The following is a 26,182-nucleotide window of genomic DNA, read 5'->3' as shown; positions in this document are numbered from 1 at the left end:
AGTGTTTCTAATTTCAAATGGTGATGGTTTGTTTTGTCTCATCATAACATACAGTGAAACCCTAACCCTATCAAAAACATTGCTTTCAAGTTGTCACCGGTAAAGAAACGGGTTTACGTTAACAATATTGAGCCTTTTTTTGCTCAGCATTCAAGTTTGACACCAAATTCTGCCCAGGATGTGGACAGCGGATTGCGTCTGCTCTTGAAGACTTTCGCAACTTGATCCAGTTTGGAAAGATGCGGGCCGGATATTAACTGGTTCATTTGGCCAAAACCTCAGAAGAATCATTGCTGCTGTGTACTCAGTATGGACATCCCAGCCAACAAACACCAGCTTAAATCGAAAAGAACCTGGGATTTAGCCTGAACAAAATAGGAGCAACTTCCTTTCTATTACCATCCGCTATACCGTTCGCGGTTGCTTCCTCGTGTAGGAACGATTCAGTTTTTTTTTATGGTAAACATATTGTTCCAGTTGATGGGAACTGTTCCTTGTAGTATTCTGTGGACTTTAATTCCCATGTCAGAACACGGTAGCGGTGCTGAGGGAGTAGTAGGGCGCAGACTGAGTGTGAATGTGAGTGTGTGTGAGAGAGTGAAGGGGCTGCACCGCTGCTTATTTTGACGCCCATGTGATCCCGAAGCAGCCCGATCGATTGGAGAAGAGAGAAGCGCGGAGGGGAAGGAAGCTCAGACATCGCAGGGGGTCGCCTGTTCGGAGTCCGCTCCTTTCCTCAGGACGCCTGTCAGAGCGGGGACAGCAGCTCACCATCCCTCCCAGCAGAGAGACTGGGAGCCAGCCTGAAGCCGGCGAGCGGCAAGTTGGCCGGAGCTGTCCGCGATCCGTCCCGCAGCAAGCTGCGGGGACCAGTGACCGCTGGAACCCCCGTCCCCAAGCCCCAGCTCCCGGCTGCAGCTCTCAATGCAGCACTCTGCTGGAGCAGAGGCATCGTGATGGAGAAAGATGCCTTGCTTCTTGTTCAGCTCTTGGCTCTCGCTGTTTGGGGTAAGTGGCGAATTGACACAGTGACCTGACATTTCCAACCTCCTGAGAGCGCACTCCCGCAAATCACTCAGATTTATTGGGGTACCTCCGGTCAACTGTTACCAACCCCAGAACCTCACTCCGACCACGGCGTGGAGCACATACTAAAATTTTATGTAGCGGTCTCGACATGCGTGCGTCATTCCTTTTATAATTTCTCACTTAAACTAAGGTTAACCGCTTGATTAATGTCCCTAACTTTTCAAGTGGGTTCGACAGACTTTATCTATTCAAGTCATGTTTACCTTTATCCATCCTTTTTTCGCTCATGATTTTTTTTCGTCAGCCCGTCTAGTTCAATTTCATTTGCAACTTTTCCGGCTTCTGCGCGTCTCCTCTAAAAAAAATCATTTTCTCCTTGCCCTGGGATCGTGGCGATGAGCATGATGACTGTTTAGAGTTATCGGGATGTACAGCACGGAAACAGACCCTTCGGTCCGACTCATCCATGCCAACCAGATATCCCAACGTAATCTAGTCCCATTTGCCAGCACCCGGCCCATATCCCTCTAAACCCTTCCTATTCATATACTCATCCAGATGCCTTTTAAATGTTGTAATTGTACCAGCCTCCACTACTTCCTCTGGCAGCTTATTCCATACATGCACCATTCTCTGAGCAAAAAGGCTGCCCCTCAGATGCCTTTTAAAATGTTCCCCTCTGCCCTTTAATTCTGGACTCCCCAACCCCAGGCAAAAGCCCATGCCTATCCATGCCCCTCATGATGTTATAAACCTTGATAAGGTCACCCCTCAGCCTCTCCCTATAGCTGAAACACTCCAACCCTGGCAACATCCTTGTAAATCTTTTCTGAACCCTTTGAAGTTTCACAACATCTTTACAAGAGGAGGGAGACCAGAACTGCATGCAATATTCCGTAAGTGGTCTAACCAATATCCTGTACAGTCACAACATGACCTCCCAACTCTTATATTCAAAGGTACCTGCGACTCCACTTTCAATGAAATATGAACTTACACTCCAAGGTCTCTTTGTTCAGCAATACTCCTAGGACCTTAACATCAAGTGTAGAAATCCTGCCCTGATTTGCCTTTCCAAAATGCAGCACTTCACATTGATCTAAATTAAACTCCATGTTCCACTCCTCGGCCTATTGGCCTACCTGATCAAGATGCCATTGTATTCTAACGTAACCTTCACTGTCCACAACACCTCCAATTTTGGCGTCATCTGCAAACTTACTAACTGTACCTCCTATGTTCACATCCAAATCATTTATATAAATGATGAAAAGCAGTGGACCCAGCACCAATCCTTGTGGCATTCCAGTAGTCACAGGCTTTCAGTCTGAAAGGAGGGACTCAAAGTTATAGAAATGAGCATCTGATTTCTTCAACAACCCACCTTAATTATTATGTATGTTTCAATTGGAATCGGACTGAGTAATCTATTCTTCTTTTTAACTGATTTATTTATTTTAGAAAAGGCAAATCAATATGGGTAATATATATGTGATATGTGATCTTTTCTATATTTTCTAGGGAATAGTTTGCTGACATCTAGTCTGTCAGGTAAGAGAAGCTCAGTGGATTCATATTGAACTTGTCCACATCTGGTGGACAGTGACTTTTTTTTTATTTTCATCATACTTTGCTCATCCTCTTTGATTGAGTGCTGGTGTCTGGCTATTGTGTATAACTTAGTGTTAAACAGCATATACATAAATACTATTTATTTAGTATGTATATATTTCTTATGTAAAATCTTGATATAACATATGCAATAGCCCAATCTGAGCCTATTAACAAGAATTGTCTGAGCAGTTCAAGGTCAAGACTGAAAGTTAGAAAGTTGTGACTTAACATCTAGATAAGAAGATTCCACCACCCATACAATGGATTTAAACTCATGTCCAGAGGCATCTGTTCCTCTATTTGTAAAGTTAACTAGAAAGCCCAACCCTGATCGTGCAGTAAAATAGTTTTAATGAATTTTGACACAGAGCAAAATATAGCCTTTGTTCAGATAGTCAGTGCAGAACTGAGGTAACGATCCAGATGCAAACTGTTAAGGATGACTAAATGTTTCCTTTGAAATGTTTGTGCCTTCAATTAGATATTTGCAAATAATGAATTATTCAATTTTTTCTTATTTGTTCATGGAATGTGAGTGGCATTGTTTAGGTGTTTATTGTTCACCCTTAATTCCCATGGAGAAGAAGATGGTATTAACAGTGCAACTATGTTTCAAAATGGAAAGCAAAGTTTTTAAAATGTCATGTTACTTATTAAGCATCATACAATGTCCTTGGTGTATCTAACTGGAATTTAAAGGAAAGTAAACCTAAAATAGTTTAATTTTATAGTGATGAATTTGTAATATTTATATTGCCAGATAGATAATTTGTAGTAATTGTACATTTGAAAATTGTGAAATAGGATGGTGGTGTCAAGCAAAAAAAAGTTTGCTTATTTGAAAAGAATTCAGATTTTAAAAATATATATGTACTAAATTAATGTTCTTATTCACATTTCCAGCAAAGAACAATACAAACCTGCATAATCAGTCAGAACCAAACCAGACAGAGAGGGAAGCAAAACAAATCTGTAATGAGACTCTTATGCTGGAAATAGTGCACTGGTGTGGGTATGATTTTGCAAGCCAACTAAACACAATGAATTCCAGTGACTGGTGCAACTTCACACTCATTGCTGGGTAAGATATTTTATGCATGCCTGATTTGTTATAGTCAAGTTCATAAGGTCAGATACAAAGTAAATAAACAAGTAAGAAAAGTTGTTGCGAGCTGTGTTTCTATACTCTATTTAAAATTTGTAGTTACCTAAAGCTTTCTAATTAATCTACAATTTCAGAATGTGATTGTGTTCCATCACTATTCTGGATGAATCAAGTTCGAGTAAAGATATTGACAGAGAGGATGTTTGCCTACATTGCATGGATAGATTCTGAAAACATAGATTGTAACCATGCATTGAGGAGACAATTCTGTTGACAATTCTATCCATTGACTTTTGTCCTGCTAGTCATACATTAACCATAAATCTGAAATTATTATTTGATTTTGGTATAGCATAGGATTCAGTAATGATTAGTGAAGTAAGATGCCTTTAGAGGGTGCAATCATATGGCTTGTCTGGTTGTGGTTTAACGCTCCTAAATGGATATAATCTTCAATAATAGCAGAAATATTGTACTATGATTGCTGATTGACTCTATTGTTATAGTTTCCAGTCAAAGTTACATATTACAGTACATTGTTATATGCATATTCTGTCTTCACAGCTTGTATCTACTGTGCATACCAATAGCTTTTAGTCTCTCCATTTTTTCCTTTCCATTGAGATACTATCTTCAATCTCCTCTTCACATTAGTCTCATCATTTGATGACACACCAAGGAGCAAACTTAGACCTTCACATAATTTGTACTGCATGTGCAAGCACAAGATGTTGTGATCTGCTGATATTGTGCTACTTTACATAACTAACCTCTGCATCTATCAAAAAATTGGATTCTTTTGGAAACCATCACATGTAATTGCAACCTTTTAGAGTGGAAGTGTCCTTCAAGCAGGACAATAGTAGTTCTTATCCGAAAATGTATTTGGAGCTGTTCTATTGAACAGCAAATATATGGATTAACCAGAGCTGTTGTGCAGTGGTGGTGTACTTAGCTCTGAACCAGGAGGTCCAATTCTAAGTCCCATCTGCTCTAGTGGTGCATAACATATCTGAGCAGGTTAATTAAAAATATCTATAAGGATTTACTTTAACAGATGGGTATTCATGAAGTATGAAGGAGAGTGCACCAAGAATCAAGAATGTTAGATGGCTCTGTAAAATGCAAGCTGAATTTTTATTGAAGGGCTTTGTGATTTTGTTCTGATATTCTGAACTTTTTATTAATTTGTTAGTTTGAGTATATTAGATAGGCAAGGATCTCTCTTAGCAATGGTAGATACAGAAATCTAGATATAATTCAAGTATGGTTTTGATCAGGGATATAACCAAACATAAATTGTGCCACAGGGATGCAGTTTGATATCTTGCCTCATTAAGAGGATTTATTGGCTTCTTCTTTCATTAAATAGGATAGTTTTGCACAGAATATTTATTGAAATGTAATGGTCAGAACAGACTAATCAATCGTATTGCTCTACATCATGTTTATGTTTGTTTTAACATGCTCCTGTGAAGCAATTTGAAGCATCTTTATATTGAAAGTGCTATAAAGAATGCGAAAAATATAACAGAGTGGCAGTGTTGTTACTTTTATCATCAAAATTTGTTCCTACCCCTTTGCTGGTACATTAATAGTTGATCACACCATTTAGGTTTTTTTTGGTGTTTTCTTTTCTCTTTTCACAAATTCCTAGGCGATTCTGCATTTTTCTGTTTGTGGTGTGATCCACTGCTCTTATTCCTACAAAATAATCTAATCTAAGTACAACTACTGAAATAAGAGTAACCAATCATTATGGCATCAGTAGTAGTTACACTGTGTTCTACTTGTGGAGCAGATGTATGTACAGGCCAAGATAGTATCTCACTGTTTTAAGGATTGTTGGAAAAAAACATGTTCCATGTTTATTCGGTTCTCAGTGTATTTCATAATTTATATTGCATATTATAGGCTGCTGTCAGACTCAAAAGCCTTATATGATTCAAAAACCTTACCTGGTTATGTTGCTGATATTCCTTACTTATAGGATTGTCATTCATCTTCAGTAGCTCTAGCGGTCATTTTTCTAGTTGTAGCCCTCAAATTGCATATTTATTGAATGCAGTTTTTGCAATTATATCATAGGTTCTGAATCTAAATCTGTAACCAGATGTTACAAATTCAGGTGAATGTGGCTGTCCTTTACATTAAGGAAAAAGTTTACTTTTTTTTAGGTGGAACCACTGCGTAAGCCAGAATTTGTTGCCCTAATAGTCCAGAGGGCAGTTAGGAGTAACCATATTGGCCTGGACTCTTATATATGGCCAGACCAGGTAAAGATGGCAGGTTTCTATCCAGAAAAGACATTTATGTCATATTTAATAATTGTAATAATAAAATAAAATTAAAACCAGATTTTTATGACAATAGACAGTGAGTACATGGTTATCATTAGGCTATTTTCTTTTTATTTCCAAAGCTGGTGGGCAGCACGGTGGCACAGTGGTTAGCACAGCTGCCTCACAGCGCCAGAGACCCGGGTTCAATTCCCATCTCAGGCGACTGACTGTGTGGAGTTTGCACGTTCTCCCCGTGTCTGCGTGGGTTTCCTCCGGGTGCTCCGGTTTCCTCCCACAGTCCAAAGATGTGCAGGGTCAGGTGAATTGGCCATACTAAATTGCCCATAGTGTTAGGTAAGGGGTAAATGTAGGGGTATGGGGTGGGTTTCGCTTCGGCAGGTCGGTGTGGACTTGTTGGGCCGAAGGGCCTGTTTCCACACTGTAATCTAATCTAAAAAAAAATCTATACTGCATCTAAATTATCATGATGAAATTTGAACCTGTGTCCCCAAAACATTAGCCTGGAACTCTGTATTACTAATCCAATGACATTACCATTATGCCACCATATTCCCTTAATTTAGCATGAAAAGGCAATAGTGAGAAGTCATGATAATCGAGAAGACTCTTTACTGGTTGAAGTTATACCCATCACAAAAGAAGAAGGAGGACAATCATCTTAGCCTCAGAACATCATTGCAGGAGTTCCTCAAGGAAATGTCCTGCATCCAACAGTCCTCAGCTGCTTTTTAAATGACTTCCTATGCAACATAAAACCAGAAGTGGAAAACTAAAGAAAAAAATGCTGTGTATGCTGGAAATCAGAAACCAAAAAAGAAATTGCTGGAGAAACTCAGCAGAAATAGTGGCATCTGCGGAAAGAAAGACAAGTTGTGTTGGGTCTAGTGACTCTTCTTCAATCTGTTCTGAACAAAGTCACTGGACCCAAGACATTAACTTTACTTTCTCTCCACACATGCTGTTGAGTTTTTCCAGCATGTTCTGTTTTTGTGCCAGAAGTGGAATGTTTATTAATGATTGTATGGGGTTTCACTATCATCCTCACCTTCTCACTTACTAAAGTATTTCATGCCCACATGCTGATAGACCTGGAGAGCTGAGAGGATTGAAATGGGAAAATTAGTGATTGAGTGTGTAGCTCAAAAAAACTGACAAAGCAGAAAGGGCAACATTTTCTTGAGGCATTGGATCCAATTCTGGGGCAGGTGGCGTCTAAAGAAGATGGGTTGCATTTTGGCAGCATCCAGACTAACATCCTTGTGGAGGGATTTGGTAGTGTTGTTGGAGAGGGTTTAAACGAGATTGGCAGGAAGATGAAAATCTAAGAGGGAATCTCAGATTCAAAGAAAGCAAAACTAGTAAAAATAAGTAGAAGAGTCATAAGCCAAAATTGAAGTTTAGTAAATCAGTAGCAAGCATCAGATGGGATCAGAATGGAGAACAAAGTTAACTTACTGAATGCCCTTTATCTGAAAGTGTGTAGCATTTACAAAATGTTTGATGATTTGAATATACAAATTGAGCTAAATTGATTTAATTTGATTTAATTGCCATTCTAGAAATGTGTCTACAGGGTGACTGAGATTGAGAACTCTATATTCAAGAATAATCTACAGTTAGGAGCAATGGGCTAAGAGATACAGGAGGCTGGATAGTGTTCCTAATAAGAGATGAGATCAGTGCATCTGTAAGAGCGAATCTTAGGATGAAAGATCAAGATGTAGAAACAGTTGCAAAGAAGAGTCATATTGGATTCAAAACTTAAAATTTGGTTCTGTACAGGTACTGCCAGACCTGCTGAGTTTCATTCAAGTGTAGAATCAGTGTTTAGGAGCTAGGAAACTGGAAGGTGCAGCAAACATTGATGGGAGTTGTTTATATACTACCAAATTGTCATATTAATGTTGGCATACTATCAATCAAGAAATTAAAGGTAGTTTTAATGTGGTTGATTCAGTAATAATGGACAACTTGAATTTGTATATTGATTTAGTTAAACAATACAGCACTAAAGTTTTGGAAGATACAGTATGTATGAGATGGATTTTTGGAACAGTATGTTGAGAAGCAGTGGAGATCAGTCTGTTTTGGATTTGTGCTGTGTATTAATTAATTTTCAAAATAATAACCTTGCTGTAAAGGAGCCTTTGGAAAATGGTACCACAATTTTACAAACAGACATTTGGTAATCCAAAATTTGAAGATCGCTGAAAAATATGCATTTTGTTGAAGCCTTTAGGTTTGCATCCATCAGGACAATTCACAAGAATGCTATTTAAGGGTACATCAACATTTATACTGTATGGGAGGAGAGCACCAATTGGTTGATAAGTGAATCTCACCAGCCCAGACAATGTTTTGGGTATTAGCACCCCTCTGTGCTGTTGTCTGTGCCATAATGTTTTGACTGATTCTAATCTAAAAAAATGAACCAACAGAATCTTACATGGATTTGTGTCTGGGCTGACACCAATTGTTGGAGTTCACTTGTGAATATAACTTTTTAAAAAAAGGGTTTTTGCGAGTTACATATGAAAGAAGTGAAGCTAACATGGTCATTCTAACAGATGAGAGACTCGACAAGCAATCAAGGTATTTTTCAATGTATAGTTTCGGTTCCATCACACTTTTGCTGTGAATTCTGTGTCTTACAATCTTATACTCCACAACCACCTGATGAAGGAGCAGCGCTCCAAAAGCTAGTGCTTTCAATTAAACATGTTGGACTATAACCTGGTGCTGTGTGATTTTTAACTATATGATGCAAGTACACCTGAAGTGCTATAGTAGGGATTTCAGGATTTTAACCTATTTTGATGGAGTGGAGATGCATTTCCCATTTGGGATCATGTGTTCTTGGAGAGCAATATGTGAGTAGTGTCTCAGTGAATCTGTTGCATTTGGCCTTCTAAATAGTGGAGGTCCTGGATTCAGAAGTTGCTGCTGAAGGAACCTTGGTGAGTTACTTCAGTGCAGATAGTAGATGGTATATATTGCTGTTGTTGTATGTTAGTGTTGAAGGGAGTGAATATTGAAGATGATGGATATGGTGCAAATCACGTAGGCTGCTTTGTCCTGGATGATTTTAAGGTTCTTGTGTTGTTGGAACTACACTCATATAAGTAAGTGGAAAATATTCCATCATGCTCCTCTATTGTACCTTGTAGCTGATGGACAGTTTCTGGGGACTTGGGAGAGTGATTATTTTCTTCAGTATTCCCAGCCCTTGGTCCTGCTCTTCTGGCCACAGTATTTACATGACTGCTTTGAATTTAGGGACTGGTTAATGGTATCATTCTATACTATCATGATTTGGAAATAAATTCCTCATTCTCTTTGAGTCAAGCTATCCAGCTTTCTGAACATTTCGATTCCCTAACATGTTTTGGTTCAGCAGATTTTAGTTTGACCTATTAATAATCAAAATTAAAAAAAAATGAAAACATTCTAGTTCTGAAACTGAATGTTCTCTAAACAGACGCAGTGTTTTCCATGCCAAGTGTTTAGATGCTGTAACAAAACTAGGAAGTTGCATACAATTGTATTGCTGCTCTTTTTTTGAATGATAAAGAATGGTACTAATGTTATGCTGAAAACATGAAAATAAATGGAACTTTTGCATTCTTGAGGATTGATATGACATCCATGCTTTACTGGCTTGGAATTTATGTATGTAATTCATTTAAAAGTAAGATTATAATTATTCTATTGCCGTAGTTGTGTTTCTTCTTTGTTAGATTAATTTGAAAGCAACCTCTTTGAAAATACAATAGTATAGTGAGGCACCTCTTCAATCTCTAATGTGCTTTGTTTCAAAGTGATTAAAAAATTGCACTTTTAACTATTCTTAACTATTGTAACCGGTAAAATGCTAATGGAAGTCAGCTTACAAGAAGAGATAGTCTTGAAGCGCACAATTTTAAAAGGTTATTGAAAACCCAAGGACCCTTAATTCATTTGATCTGTTATACATTTATTGTGACATATAGTTTTTTTCAAATGTATTTTGTTTGAAATTAAATTGAGTTGTGTATGTTGACATTATTGCACCACAGTCATGGCAGTTAATCAAATCTTATTGATGTAGTGTGGACCAGACTATCATACAATTAAAATGGAGAATGGGAATATAACTAGATATGAGCAGGATTGCAATCAAGCAGCATTGTGTGGGCCATTTAAACCAGAAAGAGCTGGTGAACCTCTAAAGGTCTGGCACCATTTGGGAAGAGAGAAAGAGAGTTAACAGTTTGATTCAGTATGACTTTTCCTCAGTATTGGAAGGAGCTAGAAAATGGTGTTTCTATGCTGCTGACCGAGGGGAGGAGGAGCAAGTGGAACAGGTGTTGAGGGAGCCCAGAACACTTTCTAGCTTTATTTCAGATTTCCAGCATCCTCATATTTTGCTTTGATTTGAGTTTCATTTGGATCACCTGTTATAACCCTTTATTTAATATTCAGTTTCATTGACTATAATCTAATGATCAAGTCTTTAACATTTGCTACTTTCATCATAAGTTTGTTGTATGTTATTTGTAAAATGCCTTTTAAAATTCCATGTATAGATTCGCTGCACTATCTTCAACAACTCTCTCCTCTGCTTCATCAGGTAACTCTGTTCAATTATATACATTTGCCTTTAACAAATTTGTGCCAGCTGTTTCTTATGTATTAACTTCGTACCCATATTTCTCAAAATTTGGAGATTCCGGTGTTGGACTGGGATGTACAAAGTTAAAAATCACACAACACCAGGTTATAGTCCAACAGGTTTAATTGGAAGCACACTAGCTTTCGGAGCGACGCTCCTTCATCAGGTGATAGTGGAGGACACAATTCTAAGGCACAGAATTTAGAGCAAAAATTTACAGTGTGATGTACAGTGTGATTTACATCACACTGTAAATTTTTGCTATAAATTCTGTACTATACACTGTTGGAGAATGAATATGAGGTGAGTCAAAATATAAAGGATATATTAGTATCCAGAGTTAGAAGACTTGATGAAGGAGCGGTGATGGAGAGCCAATGCTGCCTTAAGTTGACAGTTAACTTTACTTGAAAAGGTAGTTCATCCTCGTCTGATTGGAAAACATCTCCCTTTCCTTTGCTGTGTGATATTCAATGAATTTATCCAAGTCACAGGAAATACTGGAGCCACATTATACCATGGAGCCATTTCTTAAGTGGCTTACATCTCATCAGCTAAACTGAATGATGCACTTAGTTTCTTCATTGTGATTTAATCAGATACTCCTGTTTTTTCCTTATCACAATCAGATTCTCCAATACTGTTAGATCTTCATTAGATAATGTTTCATTATGAGATTACAACAACTGTTCTATATCACCTGCATCAGCATGTACAGTGTGAGAAAGGTTAATAATTTTTATATCAGCTGCTGGAATACAAGTCATGTAAAATCATGCATAGGTCTCCTTGCTATGAAACAAGTTTTACATTGATGATAGAACTTCATCCCAAAACTCACTAGTAAACTTAATGGCATGCTCGATGTCAAAATTTTCTGAACTCTCAAACTCCAGACTTAACCTCTCCATCAGTTTCATAAGTCATCTGGGTTAATTCTTACTGAGGTTAATATGTCCTGACTTTAATGAAAGCACCTTGAAGCAGATGGGTTGGATTAAAATTATCTGCGGGTGTTAACAGACAAATCATTCACGTTTATTAGATGACCAGGCTGTTGTCTCTTTTTTCAAATGGGAAAGTGAGGTCTGCAGATGCTGAAGATCAGAGCTGAAAATGTGTCGCTGGAAAAGCGCAGCAGGTCAGGCAGCATCCAGGGAACAGGAGAATTGACGTTTCGGGCATAAGCCTGAAGGAGGGCTTATGCCCGAAACATCGATTCTCCTGTTCCCTGGATGCTGCCTGACCTGCTGTGCTTTTCCAGCGACACATTTTCAGCTCTTTTTTCAAATGGGCAATGAACTTGGGTTTGCAATAATGTTCACAGCAGGCATTCTTCAAAAATGGCTCTCCATTCTTTATTATTAGACCGTCAATAAAAAAGTAGTGAAGATTAGATATCCTCCTTTCGAGCTCTTGGAATTTCACAAGTCTGACTTCCAAGCTGAAATCCCCATTGGTATCAGACCAAGCACAAATGATTCAAGTACCTTTCACACCTTTAAATTCAGGAACATGTTTTACTTCTGCAGGAATTGAAGACGTTTCTGTAGCTTTGATGTTGCAGACATGGCGGGGCAGTAATATTCCTCCTCAACAATAATCTTTAAAGCTGTAGGATATAAATCTGTGACACTAGTTTTCGCATTTGTCACCTCACTGTGACTTCGACTTATCATGGAATCTCTACAGTGTGGAAACAGGCCATTTGGCCCTACAAGCCCACACTAACTCTCTAAAGAGCATTTCACCCAGACTCACCCCTACCCTTTCCCTGTAATCCTGCATTTCCCAAAGCTATTCCACCTAACCTACACATCCCTGGTCACTATGGGCAATTTAGCATATCTAGTCACCTAGCCTGTCCACCTTTGGGCTGTTGAAGGTAACTAGAGTATCTGGAGGAAACCCACTCAGACACGGGGAGAATGTGCAAACTCCACAAAGACAGATGCCCAGAGGGTGGAATCAAACGCAGTCCCTGATGATGTGAGGCAGCAGTGCTAACCACTGAGCCACTGTACCACCCCTATTATGTAAATGTCTTCTTCTTGAAATGCTGAAACCAGCCAGAACTGGCTTTAATGTTTCATTTGAGGCTGCTTCATTCCTGTTTTATTTTAAATTTTTGAAGAGATTCCTACTTTTCTCCTGAATTACAGTTGTGCAAAAAGGAATTTGACTATTTGCCATTTGCAATGAATGTTAAATAAAAAGTTAAATTCTGTATGTTCTTGCAAATTAGGCACCTATCAGTAATGTATAATCTTCAATATAATGAGACTATACAGTGTTGTCACTGAAAGCCTTTTGAGTGTGATTTTTGACACATGTTCTGTGCTTAATCATAAAAACACTGTTCCTTGCAAAGTGAAAGTGTGTTCACTTGCTTTTTGCAAGGTTGTTTCCGGGCATGTCCAATGAACATGCAAACATTTGCGTGGTGGAAACTTTGTTACCTCAAAATAGAAGGTCTTACTATTGAGTAAGTGCATCACAAAAAAATAGTTATTGGAACACACTTTTAATAGGGGATAGCTGTAGTTGTTTCCTCAACACACATATTAAACTGAGTTGCCCGTAGTTGCCAGGTTTACTTTTGTTCCTTTTTTGAACAGGAAGATAAAATTTGAAATCCTCTAGTTAACTGATACTGCTGCAATATCCATGAAGGATTGAAACATTAAGGTCAGAGATTCTTCCTTCTTGGTCCTTCCTTCCCACAGCAACCTATGATGCATCCCATTGGAATTGGGTGACATGTTAAATTTGAATAAATCTAACCTAGTCATCATCTCCTGTCCATCATTCTTTTTGTTTTACCATTGTCAGTATCTTCACAAACTCTTTCTCTACTCTAGCTTTAATTTCATCCCTTTTTTTGTGAAGTTAGATGATTTACTACTATTGTGAAGTTAGGTAACGACTCAGTACTTAAGCTATTCCCTCTAGTTGCATTAGGAAATGTTTATCCTTAATTGACCTCACCTTTCCTTTAATAATCCTTTACTGACCAAGCTTCCACACACAGCAAACAGATAATATATTTCTATAGTGTTGTTATAGGGTATATACTGACCAAGAGCCTGGTTGAACACTACCGTCTTCCTCAAAAAATGTCATGGAATGCTTTGCATTCTCCTGCTGGGATATGCAAAGATAATAAAGTGGTGGCCATCAGAGAAAGGCTTTAGGAAATAGACACCAAAGGATTTAATTATCATGTTGGTCAAAAAAATCACAGCATTATTTTTCTTTATCACTCAATATAATGCATTATGGGCATAAAGGGAATCAAGCTCTTTATTCTTAAATAAAGCTCTTGTCATGTCTCAGAACAATTATATTTTTCCTCATCTGATAATTTCACCATTTTTCCTTCCATGTGAATATAAAGCGTCTTCAGTTGACTAAGATTCCATAAAACTATCAGCAACACTAATGAAAAAGAATATCAAAAGCTCAACCCTATCTTTAGAACCAATCTTACCTTGTATTGATAAAGTATTGGCAAAAAGTATGAACACAGTCATTGGAGCTCACATTTTAAATAAAGCATGATCCCTCCCCAAAAGTTCAGAGAGAGAATTGTCTCAAAGATTAGGTTTTTAAGGGATCTATTTCAGTTGTTCTAATTGGACAGGAAATGGATTGTGGTGGCTCAGCTACTGAGTGGGAACATTTACAATTAACTCTGAAATTGTGTTTGTTGCTAAATAACTCAAGCAAAAGTTAATTTAATAGATTTTCTTCGGCTTTTAACCCATAATAATCAATACTAAAGTAAAGAAAAAGATTCACAACCTGTCCTGGCTTTAGAGAGCAAAGTTCTTATTTCTTTAAGTTTATAGAAAATGAGAGCCTGATTTCACACTTATAACTTAAATCTTTATACTCCAGCAGTTTACAATCAAATATAACAGATTTTATTTATGAATCTGGACCATATTAAGTTAAATTCAATGTTACACTTCTGTGAGTGTTTCTTCTTCTTTCTGTTTTCATCTTACAGTCATTTCCACTTTCTAATTAGTTACAAACAAAGGTGACTATTGGAGTTTTTAGAGTGATATATCAATTTACCAATCCATTCACTTAAAGAGTAGAAATTGGGCCCTTTGACTTTAATATTTTTATATTTCTAAAAACATGCATTCAATTTAAGATTAAAATACAAAAAGTGGGAATTTGAATTATTGAGACAGTGGATTTGGGGATAGGTGGTCACTTAAACCACATTCCTGGTTTAATAGCTTTCTGATGCATGATGAAAACAGTTAGAATTCAGATAATCTGATGGAAAACATGACCGTCTACATGGACTTGCTAAAGGATTTAACAAGGTTCCAACATGGTCGGCTGGTCCTGAAGATTAATTTGCATGGGATCCACAGCGAGTTGGTATGTTGCATACAAAATTTGCTTAGTCATAGAAAACAGATGATAGTTATGAAGGGGTACTTTTTTGACTGGAGGTCTGTGACCAGAGATGTTTCACAAGGCTCAGTGCTGGGACCTCTGTTCTTGTCAATATATATAAAGGATTTGGAAAGAGATGTAGGTGATCTGATTAATAAGTTTGCAGATGACATAAAAGTTGGTGAAATGTGGATAATGAGGAAGGTTTTCGAAGGATACAACAGCATGTAGATCAGTTGGAAAGGTGAGCAAAGAAATGGAAGATCGGTTTTCATTCAGACAAGCATAAGGTGATTCATTTTGGAAGGCCAAAGGCAAGAGGAAAATATACAATACATGGCCACACACTTAGGAGCATTAATAAACAGAAGGATCTTGGGGTGCAAATCCATAGCTCTCTGATAGTGGCAGCTGAAGTGGATAAGGTGTAAAAAAGATGTACGGCATGCTTGCCTTCATCAGTCTGAGAATTGCGTACAAAAGTTGACTAGTCAAGTTGGTGTTATATAAAACTTTAGTTCAGTCACCATTGGAGTAATGTGTGCAGGTTTAGTTGCCAGACTATAGGAAGGATATGGAGGCTTTGGAAAATGTGCAGAAGAGGTTTACCGGGGCATTACTTAGATTGGAGTGCATGAGCTATAGAGTTTGGACAAACTTGGATTGTTTTCACTAGAGTTTTTGCTACAGTCAGAGGCTGAGGGGCGGCCTGATGGTCGAACATAAAATTATGAGAGGCATAGTTAGGGTGGCTAGTCAGAGTCTTTTTCAGATGGTTGAAATGTCAAATACTAGAGGACAGTGGTTTAAGGTGAGGGGGAAAGTTGAAAGGAGATGCGTGAGGTAAGGTTTTTACACAGAGAATGGTAGTACCTGGAAAGAGCTGCCAGGACAGGTGGTGGTATTAAACTGCTTCAAATGTTTAAGAGGGTTGCAACATGGGGTAAACCCTCCTGCTTAATTTAAAATCAGCAACACAGGAAACATTTATTCCATGCAGTAATCTGTAGAAATTCAAGTGGCCAAGAACTATTTAAAGTAAAAATTAACAATTTTATTTCTTAAAGTATTACAGAGAATAATTAACTAACAACTATTTACAATTCTTTCCTCTAACCGATCTTTTACCTTGCCTTCTATAATACGAGTCTGAAAAAAACTCCCAATTAAGATTTACAGAAAAATCCAAACGTTAAAACCATCCAGCGGTTGAGTCTTCTCTTTATCTTCGTCGGTAGATTGGCTCTCCAGGTAAGTTTTGAGGTTTTTCTCTGTGCAAACTCCTTCTCTAGACAGGTACTTCTCAGAGAGTTCAGACTAGCAGTCTACATCTGCTGGTCTGGTGGCAGTTCTCCTCCAAACTGTTCAATTTTCCCTGGTCTTATACCCCAAAGCATTGGATTATGCCATTGGCTTTTAAGCTTGTCAATATACTCAATTCAAACTTGATTGGAATTTGGTATTATTTGGGGTATAATTGAAACTGTTTGGCCTAAATTCGAATCTGTTTTGTGATTTCCAGGCAACTAGCTACCCCAGTAGCTGGAGCACATGTTACATTGTGTCTTATTGAGAACACTTGGTGCTGTCAATGCTAGCCTTTACTCTCTTAAAGGTATAGTACACCCACATCTTCATAACACCTCCTCCATTAAGAAAAAATGAGCCAACATAATGAAAATATGGATTCATTTTTTTGCTCTACTTTTTAAAACACATTACCCTAACATACAGATAACTTTAATATAAGTACACCTTCACTTCTTCCCATTTACCAGTGTGTGTATGTGTGTGTATTATGTATATATTATATGTAACATTAAATAAAGACAAATCTCATCCCCGTGTCTGCGTGGGTTTCCTCCGGGTGCTCTGGTTTCCTCTCACAATCCAAAGATGTGCAGGTCAGGTGAATTGGCCATAGTGTAAGGTGCATTAGTCAGGGGTAAATGTAGGGAAATGGGTCTGAGTGGGTTACTCTTCAGAGGGTTGGTGTGGACTTGTTGGGCCGAAGGGCCTGTTTCCATACTGTAAGGAACCTAATCTAGTTAAATCTGCGATAACGCATCTGTAATTACATTCTTACAACCTGCAACATGTATGATTTTTAAATTAAAAATCTTTAACATAAGACTCCAATGAAATAATCTCATATTCTTGTCTTTAAAGCATTCAAAGAATGTAAGCGGATTCCGATCCATGTACACAACTGTCTCTGACATGTTGTTTGTGACATACACATTAAAATGTTGTAAGGCTAGGACCAAACTCAATAGGTTCTTTTTCAATCGTGGAGTATTTCCTCTGGTGGATATTGATCTTCTTTGAAAAGTAACCAACTGGCAGTTCAATCCCATCCTCATCTTCCTGTAGGACTACAGCTCCAACACCAAAGTCACTAGCATCGATGGTGACTTTACTGGTTTTGAAAAGTTTGGTATAGCTAAAACTGATTTTGTGCTTAATATTAATTTCAAATGGTTGACTGTCTCCTGGCATGGTTCTGTCCACCAAAACTTTGTGTTCTTCTTCAGCAAATCGGTTAACGGTGCCACTACACTGCTCAAGTTTGGAACAAACTTCCAATAGAACCTGCTGAGTCCTAAGAATCGAAGCACCTCTTTCTTTGAGGTTGGTCATGGAAATTCCTCGATGGCCTTCATCTTTGCGTTCCAAGAACGCCACCTTTGCTTTCGTGAATTTTGTTTTATTTAAGTTTATCACCAGTTTTGCTTCTCATAGTCATTCAAAGAGCTCTGCCAACTGTACCATGTGATCTTTCCCGGACTTACTAACAATCACTGCATTGTCCAAAAAGACTGCACAATTTGGTAACCCAGCCACAACTCTGTTCATGAGTCTTTGGAATGTGGTGGGTGTGTTCTTCATTCCAAAGGGCATCACCTTAAACTGATATAGCCCATTTGGGGTTACAAATGTGGAAATTTCTTTTGCCGACTCTGATAAAGATACCTGCCAGTAACTACTTATTAAGCCCAATTTGGTGATGTAACTGGCTTGTCCGACTTTCTCGATACAGTCCTCCAATTTCAGAATTGGATACAAGTCCAATTTGGTAATGGCGTTTACCTTCCGATAATCCATGTAGAATCGCTGAGTCCCATCCAATTTGGAAGTAAGACGATTGATGAACTCCACTTGCTCTGGCTTGGGTCAATGATGTCCTCGTTGAGCATGGCCTCCACTTCCTTCTAGACTTGCCTGGCTTTGAAAGGTTTAAGCCGATAGAGGTGTTGTTTTATTGGAGCTGTATTCCTGACGTCCACTTCACGTGTCACACCTTAGATCCTGCCAAAGCATTCCCAAGAACAAACTGAATTCCTGGAACTGACACTCTGTCAATCACTCCCACTGTAATTTCCCCGTCTTAAGTTGGCACTCCAACCTGATCTTACATAGGGAAATGCTAAATTTCTATCCATCTCTCCTACAAATTACCACAATCTCGAGTAACAAATCAGAAAGAGTGCATATTCGCTCATCCCTTACTATCAGCAACTGGTTAGATCCTGTATCTCTCAAAATTATAACTTTGTGTCCTTCTCCCCCTGTTCTTTCTGAGTAAACTTTACCCCGAGAGGCGAATTCTTTGTAGAGATCAAGTACTAACTCTGTACCCAGCCCCTGCCTAGGCTGTGCACTGTCCTGCAGCTCCTCGGCTCTTCTTGGGGTCTCCTTTACTAGCTTCACTAATGCCACTGGCTTACCTTCTTTTACCACATCTTTTCCCAAAATGCCTTTCTTTAACGACCAGTACTGTGACTTTACGTGTCCCACCTTCTGGCAGTGAATATATCTTTTCCCAGTACCCTTCTGAAACCACCAACACAGTAATTTTCTGTGTCCCACTCCATTACAATGAAAACACCTGAGGCCTTTCATCTCCTGTCTACCCTCTTGGGCTTCTTTAACCTGTGGTAAAATCTTACTAGTGCACTTGACTCTTGGTTTCGTAGTATAGGATCTCCCTTTCTCCCAACTTTTATCCCTGACAGGACAAAATTCTGGCTGGAAGTTTGTCTTATGCACCAACATGTACTCATCTGCCAAAACTGCTTTCTGAACTTTCTGTTCCTCCATGTGAATTCTTACCATCTCTGGAAGTGAGTTCTAAACTTCGCAGCAGAATAATCTTTCTTAGAGCCTCAAATATCTTATCTATTTTCAAAGCATGCACCCACCGATCAAAATAACAATGTTTAATTCTTTTGAACTCAACATAAGTCTGACCTGGTACCTTCTTTGTGTTTCTGAACTGCTGTCTATATGCTTCTAGAACCAATTCATAAGCACTTAAAATAGCCTGTTTTTAACCTCTTTATAATCTCTTGACCCCTCATCTGACAATGCGGCAAATACCTCACTTGCTCTGCCTACCAGTTTAGTCTGAGCTAGTATTACCCATAAATCCTCGGACCATTCCATCAGCTTAGCCAATTTTTAAAATGAAACAAAGAAGGCTTCAACACCTTTCTCATCAAAATGGGGCAGAGGTGTGACATATTTATGTATATCACTGCCATCTCTTTTAATCTCCATCCTGTTGACTTTGTTGACTAAGTTGCAACTTCTCAAGTTCAAATTCCCTCTCTCTTTCTCTCTCTTCTCTCTCTTTTTCTCTTTCCCTTCTCTTTCTCTTTGCTCAGCCAAGAACCTTCTCTCTCTTTTTCCTCTCTCTTTGTTTATCTGCTAACTCCATTTTCCTCAATTGTAATTTTCTACCTCTTCTGCACTTGTCTGTTTCTCAGATACATCTAAGTGTGTGAGTAACTCCCTTACAATTTCAGCTTTACTTTTGTCCTTGGTTAAACCCAAATTGAACTTATTTGCTAAATCTAAAAGTATGGCCTTTTTATTTCCTTCTAAACTTTCTTCACAAATTTGAGAATCATCTTCCAATCCCAGAACCTGTTTAGCAATTTTAAGAGCCAATTCTCTCCCTTTTAATTTAAACAACCACAAATCATTGAAATTAAACAAATTGTCTTACCTATGTTTTATTTAAAGATCTAGGACACTAACCTGTAGGTGTTTAAATCTGCTGGGATTTTTCGTACCCTCAAATTTATTCAAAATGACTAAACCAGTTCAAATCACGGACCCTAGCCCCCAAATCTGTTGTGACATGAGTAAACCCTCTTGCTTAATTTTAAATCAGCAACACAGAAAAAAAATTTATTCCGTGCAGTAATCTGTAAAAATTCAAGAGGCCAAGAACTACTTAAAGTAAAAATTAACAGCTTAATTTCTTAAAGTATAACAGGGAATAATTAACTAATAATCATTTACAATTCCTTCCTCTGACCTATCTTTTACCATCCCTTTATAATACTTTTTTTTAGATTAGATTCCCTACATTGTGGAAATAGGCCCTTCGGCCCAACAAGTCCACACCGACCCTCCGAAGAGTATCCCACCCAGATCCGTTCCCCTACATATACTCCTGACTAAAGCACCTAGTGCTACAGGCAATTTAGCATGGCCAATTCACCTAACCTGCACATTTTTGGACTGTGGGAGGAAAGTGGAGCACCCGGAGGAAACCCACGCAGACACAGGAGAATGGGCAAACTCCACAGAGAATGGGCAAACTCCACACAGACAGTAGCCTGAGGCAGGAATTGAACCCAGGTCCCTGGCGCTGTGAGGCAGCCGTACTAACCACTGAGCCACCGTGCCAGTCCGATAAAACTCGCAATTAAGATTTATAGAAAAATCCAAATTTTAATAGCAGCCAGGGTTGTACCTTCAATTTATTTTTGTCAATAAATGGGCTCTCCAGGTCATTGTTGAAGTTTTTCTCTGTGCAAACTCCTCCTGTGGACAGGTACCTCTCAGACAGTCCTGACTAGCAGTTTACATCTGTTGGTCTGGTGGCAGTTCTCCTCCCAACTGTTCAATTTTCCCCAGTCTTATACCCCAAAGCATCAGATTGTGTCATTGGCTTTTAAGATTGTCAATATACTCAATTCAAACTTGATTGGAATTTGAGATGTTTTGGGGTATAATTTAAACCGATTGGCCTAATTCGAATCTGTGTTATTGTTTCTAGGCAACTAGTTACTCCAGTAGCTGGAGCACATGTTACATTGTGTCTCATTGAGAACACTTGGTGCTGTCAGTGCTAGCTTTTACTCTCTTCATGGTATAGTATACCCACATCTTCATAACAAGAGGCATTTTCACAGACACATGAACAGGCAGTGATTAGAGAGATATGGAGTCTATGCAGGCAGGTGGAATTGCTTTAGAATTGCATAATGGTCAGCATAGACATGGTGGACCAAAGACCCTGTTCCTGCACAGTACTATTCTATGTTCTTAGAAGGTTTATTTATATTAAAGGTGTTTTATAAATTGAAGCTTGTGTTGCTGTTTGAACTGACTAGATCTGCACTTAGATGTTAATGTGTTATTTTCTTTTAGGGAAGCTGTAGACTTCCTGCCTTATTCTAGTGTGGATACTCATTCTGCCATCTGTCTTTTGCTCAGTTTGTGCTTCCAATTTATAGATGTGTGACAGCTTGGCGCTGCTTTGTCCTTGCTTCCATCACTGCGGATTGAGCAATGAATGAGACTCTTGTCTAACTGAGCACTCTGCATATCAACATTGCAACAGGCATGTGTTTCCATGTCAGTGTAGGATTGGGATCAGAGGTCATCACAACTTTAAGGTTCTGGCCCAGGAAATGAAATCCTGTCCTCTGTGTGAGTCTCTTTCTTCCTTGTGTTTGACCACTAATTGACCAGTTACCAACATAACACAAGTGGCAGTATCATTTTCTTGCCAAATTAAATTTTGCAAAATAATATGCAGAAAGATCGAGCTGTCTTATCATGCCTCATGATGAGAAAAGTTGATGAGATCATTTTCAACACTTGCTAACATTTAATTATACCTTTTTATTTAAAGATCAGTAACAATTCCATCATTTCTGTGAGGAAAACAGGTTCTCAGATTTGCTTCAAAATAATAATATTGGACCATTTGTAATTGATTTTTGTGATTGTGCACTTCAGTGTTAGCAGTTATAGAGTCATAGGGATGTACAGCAAGGAAACAGACCCTTCGGTCCAACCCGTCCATGCCGACCAGATATCCCAATCCAATCTAGTCCCACTTGCCAGCACCTGGTCCATATCCCTCCAAACCCTTCCTATTCATATAGCCATCCAAATGCTTCTTAAATGTTGCAATTGTACCAGCCTCCACCACATCCTCTGGCAGCTCATTCCATACACATTCCACCCTCTGTGTGAAAAAGTTGCCCCTTAGGTCTCTTTTATATCTTTTCCCTCTCACCCTAAACTTATACCCTCTAGTTCTGGACTCACCCCTCAGCCTCCTTCACTCCAGGTAAAACAGCCCCAACCTGTTCAGCCTCTCCCTGTAGCTCAAATCCTCCAACCCTGGCAACATCCTTGTAAATCTTTTCTGAACCCTTTCAAGGGTAGGAAGGAGAACAGAATTGCACGCAGTATTCCAACAGTGGCCTAACCAATGTCCTGTACAGCCACAATATGACCTCCCAACTCCTGTACTCATTACTCTGACCAATAAAGGAAAGTGTACCAAAGACTTCTTCACTATCCTGTCTACCTGTGACTCCACTTTCAAGGAGCTATGAACCTGCACTCCAAGGTCTCTTTGTTCAGCAACACTCAGGGTTTCTTGTTGATTCTTGAAGGTGAGTTGGCATTGAAGAGTGGGGATGTTTATTCCATTGGCACAGTAAAGAGGACTTCTGCCTGTACACGAGGCCACGGTCCATGGCACTTAACAGGAAGGATCAACACTTTTTCTTTATTTCTTCATTTTTCTGCCTATATATTCTATGTTTTGGTTTATTTCTCTATGTTTTAAGATGGCGCTGGTGAGTGGCAACAATATACAACATTTTTTGCTGTATTTTGTAACACATGACAATTTAATAAATCAAATGTACTTCGAAAATATACGACAACCACGACTGCAGCGAGGGCACCTTGCCACTCTGTTCGGTATGGATTTTTACTTTTGCTGACTTTGAGAGATGGGTAATGAGAATTCTATTTAATATTGCATGTTTTTTATTAACATTCAAAGCCAAAATTAACTCACTTAATACTCTTGAGCAAAATGGGAAAACATAACAATGGAGTGAGAATGATAACATTTGTGACAGAGTTATTAGGGACTTTTTTTTGTTAATAGGATGAGTTAATAGGAGATTGTTAACAGGATGAGTTTGCCATGATAGCATAAGAAAACTTGCGAGTTCTTGTGGAGAAAAACTGTCCAGAAAATTCAGTTTAAATTATATTTTGCCAAAATGTGGTATGATTCAGCCCATTGTGTGTTACAAAAATAAGGAGAAAGTGAGGTCTGCAGATGCTGGAGATCAAAGTTGAAACTTTATTGCTGGAACAGCACAGCAGGTCAGGCAGCATCCAGGGAACAGGAGATTCGACGTTTCGGGCACAGGCCCTTCTTCAGGAATCTTCGACGTTTCGGGCACAGGCCCTTCTTCAGAAATTCCTGAAGAAGGGCCTGTGCCCGAAACGTCGAATCTCCTGTTCCCTGGATGCTGCCTGACCTGCTGTGCTGTTCCAGCAATAAAGTTTCAACTGTTACAAAAATAAGCCTCATAGATCTTTTGATTACTTGTATTTCTCTGTCAAATGGAACCAAAAATCCTTTTGAATTAAAAAAAACTCTCAAAGTTTTCTAGAATCAGTCAGTTTAAATATTTTTGGCTGACGTAATAGTAGTACTACTCAAGTTACTGAGTTCCCTGTTTTCTGTTAAGTTCAAGATTAGTACGTTATCTAGACTTTTGACGAACATGGTGAATCAGGACAGGCAGCATTTCTATTTGTGTTAATTGTAGTCAAAAAGAAACTTGACATTGACAGCTGATTTGGCTGTGATTTCACATCACCCTCTAGTCCCCGTGACTATCTGTTGTATCCAATTTGATTTTTGGGGCTTTTTAAAAGCAATCAGCTGTGAAAAACAACATTGATGTCATTGTGTCTTTGTCCCGTTTGCCATGGTCTGCCAGTTTCACATCCATTATTCTTATTTAGAATTCCTTTTCTCACTTTATTTTTGAAAAAAAAAATGAGTAGGAGCCCGGCGAGAAAAACACAGTTTAAAAAGTAATACGTGGAAATGAGCCTTCGGGTTGCACTGGTCCTCTATTTTGAAGTGTACAAGATGAGTCAGACAAGTATGTGCCATTCACTAGCTTTACTGTTTTTTCCCTTCTGGGAGATCAATTTGGTGCTCAACATCAACCTGCCATCAAAATATATTGGTAAAGTGCATCGACCTGCATATATTCAGCTAAGGAGTAATATATGTGAAGAGTTTGACTTACAAGGGAAACTGGCACCAGGGCTCAGAACACAAGCCCAGTTTCCTCAATCTCTCCTCATCAAAGAATTTTACAATCGCAGGGATTAAACTGGTGAACCTCTCTGATACTTCATCAGTGGCATCTACATCTTTGTTTAGATAAGGAGATCAATACTGTATTCATATACCACATGCAGCTTTGATATAAGTGCAGCCAAAGAATATTACTTCTGCACTGAAATATGCTTGCAATGAATGCCAACATATCATTTATCTTCTTCATTGAATTACCATGTGCATGCTAGCTTTTAGTGACTTATGGACAACAATACCCAGATCTCTTTGGACACCAGTACTTCCCAATCTCTCACTATTTAAGAAATATTCTCTTTCTGTTTTTCAACAAAATTATAACTTCATAGTTATTCATAATATATTCCATCTTCCGTATACTTGCCCATTTACTTTGTCTGTCCAAATTGTCTGATGTCTCCTTTCATTTTGCTTACAATTCACATTCCTAACGAGTTTAATGCTGTCAGCAAATTTGGAATCCCAAATATCAACTTATTGAGTTCTGTCTGCATTGTCTCCAATGCAAGTATACCCTGAAGAGAATAAAGTAGATTTTAAAGTAAGTCCAGGCTTGCAGAGAGTGCAAGAAAGAGAAAGAAGAGAATACAGAAAGCACATATGATGAAAAACAAATTCTTGGGAAATTCCTAATGGCTTAAGGTGGCATAGTTCAATTACTTTTAGATTCAGCTTTCACTTATGAGGTGTGCTAAGTTAGTCAATCTTTAGTTAGACAGCAGTTTGGACATTTTATTTGGCGTCCATATCTTTATCTAAGGAAATGAAAACGAATCATGATGAGGTTTCTGTTCCTGATTGGTTGCTATAACCACTGCTGGAAATGTTTGTATGGAAACTTTGGGCAAGAGCAGAAATGAGCTTGGCTGAGATTCCTCTATTAATGAGAAACCTGCTAACACTCTAACTTTGGTTGCACAAATTAAGGACAAGCTGTATTGGAGTTTCAGGCCCAATAGTGGCTGTAGACTAAGTAAAAAAACCCAATGTTTTCAGCAGCATAAGGATAGCAATTAGTCAAAGATTTATATTTTTAAAGGTGTTTAAAAAAAATGTTCTGTTGTTAAAAGTTATCAGGTATCTGAAAGTTGGAGAATTTCTCACATGTTCCTAAGCGTTTATCCTGCATCAGGATGTTTCAGCTATTAATAGTACAGCAACTTCCTTCTACATAAAGCTGGGCAGAAGCAAGCACTTTTGGCCATATGCTTTTACAGTTCTATTTTTACTCATGTTGCTTTCCTGGTCTCATTCAACCTGGGGGAGGGGATGGGAGTGGTAGGTCTGAGACAGACTGGCATCATTGTTGACCTTAAAAGAGAGTATATTTAGCTCATAAAATTCCTGTTCTGGTGCATTGGAGTTAATACTGGTGTGGAATCTAACCACTACTTAAAACAAAAGGATGAGGGCAGATTTGATAGAAGCTTTCAAAATCATGAGAGGTCTGAGCAGAGTAGATAAGGCAAAACTGTACCTACTCATAAATGGATTGAAAATCTGAGGGCACAGCTTTACAGTGTATTTGGAAAGTAAGTAAGCACAAAGTGAGAAATATTTTTGGAATGCACTGTCTGGAAGTGTGTTGAGGTACATTCAATTGATAT

The 26,182-nt window shown here is 38.5% G+C and overlaps 1 protein-coding gene across 3 annotated transcripts in view; it reads left to right on the top strand.

The window, feature by feature from the left end:
- Nucleotides 1–227: 227 nt before the first annotated feature.
- The window catches only part of LOC122549914 (receptor activity-modifying protein 3-like), a 205,241-nt gene continuing 179,286 nt past the window's right edge, over nt 228–26,182 (top strand). For 2 of the 3 annotated variants that reach the window (XR_015757209.1, XM_087987228.1), the window contains exons 1-4: nt 228–1,008; nt 2,551–2,580; nt 3,547–3,724; nt 10,617–10,660. Coding sequence is in view for 2 of the 3 variants with exons in the window: in XM_087987228.1 (XP_087843354.1) it covers nt 957–1,008; nt 2,551–2,580; nt 3,547–3,724; nt 10,617–10,660 (304 nt within the window). In the remaining variant the exon portion in view is untranslated. The remainder of the gene's footprint in view (nt 1,009–2,550; nt 2,581–3,546; nt 3,725–10,616; nt 10,661–26,182) is intronic. The other variant, XM_087987227.1, reaches the window with a different exon arrangement.

The sequence above is a fragment of the Chiloscyllium plagiosum genome, unplaced genomic scaffold (assembly GCF_037043375.1).
Source record: "Chiloscyllium plagiosum isolate Xiang-an unplaced genomic scaffold, Cpla_swu_hap1 HiC_scaffold_5, whole genome shotgun sequence".
Lineage (NCBI taxonomy): Eukaryota > Metazoa > Chordata > Chondrichthyes > Orectolobiformes > Hemiscylliidae > Chiloscyllium > Chiloscyllium plagiosum.
Note: the sequence above shows the minus strand (reverse complement) of the source record. Positions and strands in the feature narration are given on the sequence as shown.